The sequence below is a fragment of the Falco biarmicus genome, chromosome 9 (genome assembly GCF_023638135.1).
Source record: "Falco biarmicus isolate bFalBia1 chromosome 9, bFalBia1.pri, whole genome shotgun sequence".
Taxonomy (NCBI): domain Eukaryota; kingdom Metazoa; phylum Chordata; class Aves; order Falconiformes; family Falconidae; genus Falco; species Falco biarmicus.
Window position 1 is genome coordinate 9,543,429 of NC_079296.1, and position 10,297 is coordinate 9,553,725.

Here is a 10,297-nt window from a genome sequence, read left to right on the forward strand (position 1 = left end):
AGCCTGGCATTGCATTCTGCGTGTGCGCTTGATAACAAGGCAGAAAGTGCTGACTGCTGAGACCCCAAGAGTATGAAAATAATGGGTTCAGGAGAGTGACACAACCAACTGCCCGGGTTATGGAGAGGGAATTATTAGCTTTGTGCATTCCCCCAACCTGGCGCTAAGGCTCAGTTCCAGGCTGTGCTCCCAAGGACCCAGGAGAGCTTCTGCTCTTCCTCTGAAAACTCTGGAGTCTGGTAGAAATCTAGGGTGGGTTTTTTTTCCATCTGACTCTTGTTCCAGTAGATTTATTTCTATAAAATAACAAGTATTGCAGGCTCCCACTGGGGCATTTGTCGTCTTTTTTCTTAGTCCATTAGAGTCACTTAAGTCCGTTAGCTCCGCTTTCTTCCAAGGATAACAGCTGATATTTTTAACTTGCCTTTCATTAGCAAAGGTTTTGATGTTCTCTATGTTTTAGTTCTTCAGCTATTTCTGGAGTGTTCAGCATCTGAGGGTGCTGAACGCAGTTTCTTATCATCTTGCTTCCATGTCGTAAGCATTGAATTTTTACTTAAAAACTCCGGATATTTAATCATTTAGATACTTTTTCTTTGCTTTCATCATTCAATCACTGTTTATCTTGTCTAAAACATGCAAATGCTGAAGACACAAACAACAGGAGCCTCACATAAACTCAACTTGAACAACCGTTTTTCTCCCCCAGCACAGAATAATGCAACACCGTTAATTGGATCTCCTTGGGGAAGTTTAGTCTACTGAAGTGTTATTCATAGCCAAAGTTAAATATAATCTAGCAGACTACAATAGTAACTGTCTTTCTCCTCTAATTTATTTAATAAAAATTGTGCCAAAGAGAATATTTTCCTCCTTGAAAAAAAAAGAAAAGTATCAGCAGAAAGGTTTTAGAGTGGGTTTCAAATGAATCTGAGATGCTTCTTTGCCTTGTGTTAACTGAAGGGAGTGTAGTTTTGTCCTTAAAAGTAGTAAGAGGAAGTGCTTAAACACGAAATTCCTGTTTGCAAAGCATCAGACGAGCGTGGGAAGACACCTGGTTTCCCACAAGTGGTGTTCCAGTCTTAGTGCTAAGACTTTGGGGTGCAGCTGCCTCACCAAGTGTCCTCTGACAGGCTTACAGGATCGTCTGCATGTCAGTGACAGTGACAGATGCTGCCATGGGTACGGTCACACGATTGCCTTCGTTCTTATCTCTCCTCGCAACTCGTCTACGGGAGCACGGGAGCTGATGGTGGTTTTCCTGAAGCACCTTTTGGTGACAGTCGCTGCCGGGTTTTGTTCAGCCGTTCATCCAGCGCCCTGGACTTCCATCCTCTCCAAAGCCGGTCCCTGTCTGCTCCCTGCTCCCAAGGACAGCCTGGCACGTGTCTGCCTGAGCTCCCTGTCCGCTTGGTGAGAGTCCACGTTTTTAGAGTACAGGCAATTGCCTTGAACATTGCTGCGTCTGCTCGGTGGCCAGAGTTTGCACATATCCCTCGCTTAGTCATGTGGCACAAAATGAAGATGCTTTTTTTTTTTTCCTGTCCTGGGGAACAGCTTTCTGGGACCATTCAGGTTGGATATTTAAAATGAAACTGGACTGACTCACCCTTCTTGACAGTTCCTTTATGGTCACACTGAGCTTCTGAGCTTCCTGACTTCTTTATATTTTAAAGTGTGTGTCCTAAGCTACTGCTGTTTCATTTCATACAGCTATTTTTTAATTCCCTCTGGGCTTTTCTCTGTCAACCGCTCCCCACCAGCTGTTCATCCGCACCTTGCTGTAGCTGTACTAAATTACATCAAAAGTTAGTTACGGATTAAAGGTCAACTGAGAGCAATCTGCTGCAGCTGTAATGGGCTTCTGCTGTGACCCCCATGGGGGCTGTATGATTCATAGTATCAGTGCTTTTGCTAGAAGAGCGAAGAATTGCTCATAAAACCCCTGTGTTAGGAAACAGCCCTGTCTGGAAGCAGTGGGCAGGTCTGGGCGTTCAGAAAGAAGACTGTCACAGCAATTCTTGGCAGCCCGATGTCAATAACATGCCCCCTGCCAGCTCTTCCCCGTCCCTCTCCTCTGGGGTAGGGTTTGCTGTTCTACTAATTAAAATCACTGGTTTTAAGAAAAGGTGAGAGGTGTTTGGGTTTCCATCGGGTGACCTTGTGCCTGGCCCCGAGGAGGCACGGTGGGGCTGCTCATGGTGTGGCGTGTGGGAAGACCAAAACGCTTCTTAAATGCCAAAGCTGGGTTTGAGTAGGGGAGAAACTGGAGCAGGCAACTTCTCAAAATAGAGAACACTCAACCCACTGCTTGGGTGAGACGGAGTAAAAATAGAAAGGGTTTATTGAAAAGAGGAATTAAAGTGGGAAATATTTGTCCTTGCGGGCAGACCACGTACCTCAGGCTCTGGCTCGCTGCAGCCACCTCCAGCTCCGCAGCTTGCTAGGATCCCTGGATGTGTCCTGGCCGCTCCAGTGCCTGGGCTGCTGCCCACCTGTCCGTGCAGCCCCCAGGGCATCACTGCAGGCTCAGGGCTGGTCCATGTGCGGTGTCCCACCGGCGCCTCTTTGCCTTCTCCCAGGGACAGGCAAAAGCTCCCTGGTGGCTGCAACCAGCTGGACCCTCCTGTAAAGTGATGGTGATGGAGAACAAACAAGTAAAACGAGCACTGTCTGTCACAGTCCAGACCCTCCGGTTCTTGTCTTTGTGGTCTTTTCTATAGTTTGCTGTATTTGTAACAAGGCTGCTGCTTGTGTGGATGGAGAAGCAGCCATTAGAATTTGTCCTGGTGTTTGCACTTGGGAATCCCATCTCTGCCACCAGATCTGCATCAGGAGAGTTGTTTTGAGAATTACTCACTGATGAGTAATGGCTTTTGAGGGGGCAATTGTGGAGAATTTGTGTGTCTGGAGTTTTGTCTGTTCAATATTACTTTTATACAGTCTTGTTTGGACTTTTTGTGTGTATTTGTTAACATACCTAGAACTTATCTAGAACTTATTGCTGTGTTTCAGAATGTGACCTGTCCCACCACCTCTTTTACGGACCTGGCAGAAATCGTGTCCAGGATTGAGCCCGTGAAAGCACCTGTGGCAGACGGTGAGTGGGGTGATCCAGCCAGTGCTGTGGAAGTGTTGGGAAGGGCAGGGAGGCAGGGACGGCTGCTCGCTCCTCCTGCATGCCGCCTTGAACCGCTTTCTTTTAACACCCCATGCTCTATGCTCTGACGGTTCGGGGCTGGCTGCCAGCTCGGGTGTCTGCTGAGCAAAGCTGGCGGTGGCGGGCTGTCTCCCTGCTTCATCCTGAGCCCCTGCCTGCAGGGGTGCACGAGCTTGCCCCCAGCCAGACCCTCTGCATCCCCCTCCCACTGCCTCCTCCGGCAGAGGCTGGGAGTCAGGTGTTCTTGCCGTGGTGAAACACCTGCCATCAGCCCATTACTGGTGTGGTCCAGCGTGGTTTCCTGGTGGGAGTCATCTCTGCTCAAGTTAGCCTCAACTGAGTGAAGCGACACAGGTGGCAACTCCTGCAGAGCCGAGCTTTCACCCGGCTTTGTGCTATCCTGTGTCCTTGCGATGTCTTCGCTCTTTGGTCCATCTCGGTTTTGAGACGGGAGGAGGCTGATGTAAAGCTTTGACTGAAGGATTTTTTTATTTTTTTTTTTTTTCCCTGCTGTCGTGAGTAGGATCTGGAGTGACTCACTGGCTCCATTGCTTTTTGTACGCCCCTGTTACGGGGAGCACTAGTGATGAACTAATGAGGAACAGGTAACAGCTCCTGCATCTTTACACGAAGACACTGGGGCGCCTTGTGGCTCAGCCGTGCCCTGCAGACCTGCTCCCTGTACGTGCCGTAACTGAAGCTCACTGAACAAAAAGGATCAGAGCTTCGCGGGCCTGAAATCTCCCAACGTTTCACCAGTGCTAGAGCTCTTTATAAACAGTCTCTCCCCTCCTCCTGATTCCTGCTCTTGCAGAGGGAAATCTAAAGTTAGCAGTCCTCCCATCTGTGACTGTTTGTAGAGATGTCCCTGTGGTAATTTGAAATGCTAATTGCAATCATATGCCTTACGAAGAAAATATTAATCAAACGTGGTTGAAACAGCTATTGTGAGTAAGAATGAAGAGTTCATGTAACATGGTTATTTAAGGCGTAGGCGTTGAGACCTGCTAAGGTTTAACTAGTGTACAGGGACAGATCTTCCTCTTATCTAGGTTCTGATCATTCACCCCCATTAGGAAGACCTGCTTTCTGCTGGGTGAGGCCATGAACACAAGTGTGACAAAGGGACGCATCTTTCAGACAGCAGATCTGGCAGATTCTGGGCTAAGGGAGGGCCTGTGCCGGGGCTACCAGGGATGGACTGGGCAGGTGCCATGTGCTCCTGGTGGATGCTGAAACCTGTTGGTTGTAGAGGCCCTGGAGGAGGGGGATGGATGGCAGGAGAGTCTCGGGCATGTGGGCACCATGCCTCGAAGGACCCTTTATATTCATGTTGCGGGTGACTCCGTGTGCTGCCTGCAGGGACCTGGCCTGATTTTTGGTGGGCAGTGGCTGTCAAGGCATTCTTTTGAAGGTGACATCACCTCGGTGCCTCCAGGATGGCATCACTTTTGCTAAAGAGGGATCTGGAGCTGTGGGGGAAGCGGTCTGTACCCTGGTGAGCTCAGATGGAGGGTGACACCTCCCTGGCAGTGGCTTTGCGGCTGTTGGATGGTTCCTTGTGTGTGCTGGTGAGCCTTTGCATTTATCTGCTTGTGGTGGTGGTGAAGATGGTCTGACTGCTTTTGCCCCATGTGAGTAAGAAGATAGGGTGCTGCTTGGTAGCCTGGCTGTGAAAGGCACTGTCAAAGAGGATGAAACCTTTTTTTTTTTTTTTTTTCTCCCTGGAAATTGCTTCCTGAGTGACATCTCAGACCGCAGGAATTCAGAAAGGCTCTGCCTGTCCTGACAGCATACTGCATGTCTCAGGCTGGGTGGAGAAATTATGTTAATAATTTTTTTCTAAAGAAAAAAATAATCAAAATGATCATGTTCTGATTGACTGGGAAGCCCAGAAGGGGAAAGTGTCGGTACAGAAGGTGAAAGGCCCTGATGGGCAGAGGCTGGCCAAGCCTCCAGGTCAGAAGCCCTGCCTTCTGTGAGAGAAAGGGCAGTGAAGTTTCTTCTCCACCCTTGAGCAAACTGAGAGTAATGATTGAAACCACTAAAAATTAAAAATAAAAAGAGAGACTGTCCCTCAGGAAGGAGTGAGTAGAGGGAGGCTGGGCGAAGCCCTGCACCAAACCCAGGGTAACCTGTACTGCCGGTGAGCAGGTGGGGAAGCATCTGCAGGAGAACAGAAGCTCATTTTCACAGCTGTGGCACTGCAGGATTTGTGGCTCTGTTTCTGTTCTACATCCAAACGCTTCCTCAGCTGGGATTTTCTGTCTTTGTTCAGCTGTAATTGCACATTACACAGCCATGGCCATGGCCAGGGGAGCCCCGGTGCCATCCTCCAGGGGTGGCTCAGTTGCATCCCTGGTCACGCTCCCACCTAGTAAAGGGATTTCTGAGGACCAGAGTTGTGCAGGCTCTTTGGTGATTTCCCACAGCAGGTTTCGTGTCCAATTTGCAAAGCAGTGATGCTTCGGGCTCTCCCCACAGCCAGGTCTCACAGGATGAGGTGAGGTAGCACGCTTGCTGCACACAGAGGCTGAAGGACATCATCACGTAGCAGAGCAATTTGTAGCAACAGTTATTTGGATAAAAAGATTAGGGAAAGAGAAATGTTAATCATAGTCTCAAATGCCTGGTTTTGCAATACAGGTGAAGTGGGAGACATCCCAAAATCTCCCGAGGGACACAATTATCAGGCACTAGGTCAGCCTTTGCATCTTTGCTACTTAAAAAGTACTTTTATCAAGAAGCACTAACGCACCTTAGGTTGTGGTGAGCTACCAGATTCCCTGATTTACATCGAAGCCTGTCAGTGCTACCGAAACAGAAACCTGCTAGCCACACAGCACCGATTTTCTTCAAACACGGTGTTTCCTGCAGAATTCAGGCATGTATAAAAGAAATGCTAAAAGCTACAGAATCACAAAGCAGATCTTTGGCATGAGAAGCGTGTCCTTCTTGCTGCAAACATGCTCCCCTCGCTACCAGTAGGCTCGGGTACCTTTTTGTGGCGTAACCTCCTCCTCGCTGGCTCATTTTTGAGCTGCAGTGTTTGGGTGTTGGTGTGTCGAACAGGGTGATGAGGCCTCGGTCCTGCTTGATGCTTCTGGGAGATTTTGTAGTGTAAAGGAGCGGTCACCCCTTGAGCCCCAGATGCTCAGCCTCGAGCGGGGCAGTGGAAGATGATGTTTAGGGACAGACAGCAGAACCATCTTCTGTTCTCCTTTCCCCTCTAGTCCTCCAGCACCCAGAGCTGCTGTGAGAAGGGACACTTCTCTCTTGTTTTTTCATGTCTTTATAGAGACCTGTTAAATGCTGAACTGTGCTTGGAAAAACAAGGAGTTTGGTTTTGATGGTAGTCACTTTTATTGGAGCTGTAAACTTCAAACTGTTGTTTGTGCTGTCTGTTGCTGTTCAGATGAGTTTCCAGTTTCTCTGGTGTGTTTTATCAAAGATTATCAGTAGTGTTTTTAGTATAAACAAATGATAATTCTCTGATCCACAATAAAAAAAATAAATTCAAAAATGAAAAAAAAAGACGACCAAATGTCTTTAATCCTAATGTTCTAGCAGTTGGTTGTAGTTATCACATTAGAAGAAAATGCTGCGGAGAACAGACTGTGCTGTTGTCTTCAGCACGGAGCAGATGCTATTGACTGTTCCCAAAAGAAACACTTAACCAAGAATCTGGTTTAAACATGAGCCACCTTCTTCACTAGTGGGGTGAGAAACAGGTATCACTTCAGTAACTCGAAGCACGCTTGAATTAACTTATGAGAGTGGCAAAAACTAGTGTCACACAAAAATTATTCTCTGCCGCATGCCAGAAGCGGTGCAAAAAGGAGGGTGGCCATCTGCCGCTTGCTTTTTTTCGCTGCCTGCGTGCCTTGGGTTCACGCTGGGTTGGGACGGGGCTCTGCAGTGGCTGCTGGCCGTTGGGTGGTGAATGGGACCAGCGATGGGCGTCTGCCCTGGCACATCTGTGGAGCGTTGAGTTGATGTGGGAGAGAGTCAGTCCTGTTAGCAGGTGACTCGCTGTTTCACAGACCCCAAAGTGATCTCCAGCTGCAGTGATAGATCTCATTCCTTGGGAGCAGGCTCCGGTGCTGGGGACTGGGGGCTTGGTGGTGTGTCCTGCTGCTGACTGCTGTGTCTCGGTGTACACAGCTCTTGAGCTTCCCTTAATTATGTTACTCTGCTGGATTATCAGGGAGAGCAGGTGGGTGTCCCCTGTGGAGAGGAGGGGGGTGTAAATGTCACTGTCCCTTGCAGACCAGAGATGGTGAGACACGTGATTATCCTCTCCATACCAGCAAGAGCTCGCCCTGTGCCTGGAAGACCCTGTTTCCAGGGAGTCTGTGACTGATACGTCCAGGAGAGCTTGGGTTGGTCGCTCATAGGCATGTCTTCTGAAGGTGTTCTGCAGGTCTTGTCTGGACGGATGGGTGGGAGACAGCAGCTATTCTGGGAAGAGCATTCACCAGGGAGCACCTCCCCGTTGCCAGCGTTCATGTCCTGTCGGGCTAGGCAGCCAGCAGAATAACACGGATAATTTGCTGCTCTTGCTGTAGGCTCTTTAGATTGTGGAGGGCTCCAGGACAGCAATTCACAGAGGACATGGTTTGTTTTGTGATCTGGCTGGAGAGCTGATATCCGTGTTGGAGCAGTCCCAGTTCACTGAGCTGCAGAGCTGGCCACCAGTCCCCTGCCCTGCACTCCGCAGAGGCAGCTATCGTTCCTCTCCCGGTTTTCTCCGCCTCTCTGAATGCTAGTTAAGCCCAGTGTTTTTTCTCTCTTCAGATGAGTCAGACTACCAGACTGAGTACGAGGAAGAAATTCTGGACAACCAGAAGGATGATTATATCAATTTCAGAAGCGACCAGGTTGAAGAAGACTCTGACTCGGTACAAACTGCCCTGGAAACAGGCGATGCCGGTGCCATTGCCGAGTCCCGTGTGAATGGTGTGCGGTGGGGGTGTGGTGGAGGTGTCGGGAAGGATACTGAGGAGAGCACCTGGAAGGGGCTTGCTGAGGAGGACTGTGCAGAATTAAGTTTGCTTTTCATGTAGTACAGACGCTAAATGACACGTGCTCGCCCTGGTCAGGTCGATCGTCTTACAGCATGTGGCAAAACCTGGCCAGGGTTAAAACCTGGCCCCACAGCTCTGCGGGTTTGCTGGCGAGGTGGGTCAGGGCTGGGGAGCACTGGGCACGGGAGAGGCTGAAGGAACGGCTTTCTCCAGCTCTGAGGAAAAGATCTGGCTGCAGCTGCCTGCCGGGTGGTTATGGAGAAGACAGCAGCAGAGGTGCGCAGCAAAAAGGCAGGAGGTGACAGGTACAACTTGTGCTAAAGGAGATCCTCAGTGCGTCCAGGGGGAAATATTTCCCAGTAAGCGTGGCTGAGAACTGCAACAGGCTGTGCCAGGAGATGGTGGAAACTCCATCCTTGTAGACACTTGAAAACCAAACAGATGCCCTGAAGGACCAAGATCTAGCATTAGAGTTAGCCCTGCTCAGAGCAGAAAATTGTGGTTTACCCTCCAGAGGTGCCTTCCAGTCAAAGGTGTTTGATTCTGTGGGACATCATCAGGTCCACCCTGAGGAAAAGCTGCACTGTGAGGCCAGACTTCACATGATGTGGCCCACAGGCTGAGGAGCAAAGCTTGGAAGGGCTGTATCCCTTCCACTCTTACTTCAGCTAGAGTGGCTGGCAGGTTTAAAAGGTGAAGCTGCCTGTTGTGTTGGACGTGAACAGTTTCTTAGTGGGAGCATGTGAATGGTTTGGGAAGGTGCCCAGCCTGGGTAGCTGCCCATGTGGGGATGTAAGATGGCTTTAGTGTTTTGAGTGGGGAGCTGGAGTGATGGTGTAAAGATTCTGTTTGCTGGGCTGATCCCCAGTGGGTAATGGTTGGTGGGCAAAGGTGGAGGGGAAAGAGGACAGGTTTAATCCAGTTCAGAGAGGATGCTGAAGAATTAATTTGTGTTTTCTTTCTTCTTTTCTCCTTCAGGATGAAGAAATGCAGATAAGAAAGCGCAGGAATGTCCCCAGTGTGGATGGCCAGGCAAGCAGCACAGGAGAGCCAGGCTAGCACTCGGAAGGCGCGGAGAGCTACTTCCCAGTCATACTGACAGCAGCCATATTTATTCATTAAATGTTTAAAAAAACCAAAACAACATCTTGTTGAAATCAAGCAAGCTTTTGCCCTTCTCTGGACAGAGTCTGGGGCATTCAGCTGCCAGGACTAAGCACAAATACCTGCATCATGCCCGAGTCCCTTTGGACCTCCAGTGACGGGTGGCTGACGTGTGCCATACTATTTCGCACAGGTGCTAGTAGGAGCGGCTGGTTATTAATCACTCTGAGACTGGCAGAGGGGAAACATGGTGGGAACGTGCAGTGAAATGCTGTCTTGATTTTTGCTGCCATGTGTTCTAGTTGCTGGTTTTATTGCGAAGGCCCAAAGAACAATGGGATGTTATCCTGTCATGTGCTGATAAGGCTCCAAGCAGCAGCCCACAAGAGAGGGAGGGGTCTGTGGGTCACAGCGTTGCTTTCTTTTCCTATGAATCAGGTAACTGTGTAATTAACTCCTCAGTGACTTTTCAGCCATGTACTTATGAGCAGTACTCTGACAGGAGCAACTCTGAATGTGTTTCACTTGAAATCTAAACCTAAGAAATGTAATTAATGTGAATGCTAGCTGTAGAGCCTGTATCCTCAAGCCATCAGCAGAACATTTCCTGATGGATTGTGGAGGTGACACTTGCCAGGCACCTCTGGAATCACTACTTGTGGCTGTATTTGCCCTGTGAAATAAAGTTATTTTTGCTGGATTGAAATATCTGTGTGGTTCTTTGTGTTGGGCCCCATAGAGAGAAGGCTGTCAATAACTAAGAGCCCAACTTGCCTCTGCTTGTATCGGGCTTGCAAAGAAACGTGCAGTTTTCAGTTTCTAACCTTTGCAGGAGTCACTCACTGTGTTGTCAAGCGTTGGAAAGAATCTCCAGTGTTCTTCCCCGCCGAGGGCTGCAGCAGTCGATGTGAGTTGGCCTGTGTTCAGAAGTCCCCTGGTGCTTGCTCTTCTTGTCTCACATCTGTCATTGCCAATGGCTCCGCTTGGCTGGATTGTCAAGCTAATT

The 10,297-nt window shown here is 49.2% G+C and overlaps 1 protein-coding gene across 5 annotated transcripts in view; it reads left to right on the forward strand.

Moving 5' to 3' along the window:
- The window catches only part of PNPLA7 (patatin like phospholipase domain containing 7), a 125,492-nt gene extending 115,495 nt beyond the window's left edge, over positions 1-9,997 (forward strand). For all 5 annotated transcript variants that reach the window (XM_056352666.1, XM_056352662.1, XM_056352665.1 and 2 more), the window contains exons 34-36: positions 3,016-3,100; positions 7,958-8,061; positions 9,166-9,997. In XM_056352666.1, coding sequence (XP_056208641.1) covers positions 3,016-3,100; positions 7,958-8,061; positions 9,166-9,246 — 270 coding nt within the window. In that variant the 3' untranslated portion in view covers positions 9,247-9,997. The remainder of the gene's footprint in view (positions 1-3,015; positions 3,101-7,957; positions 8,062-9,165) is intronic.
- Positions 9,998-10,297: the final 300 nt, after the last annotated feature.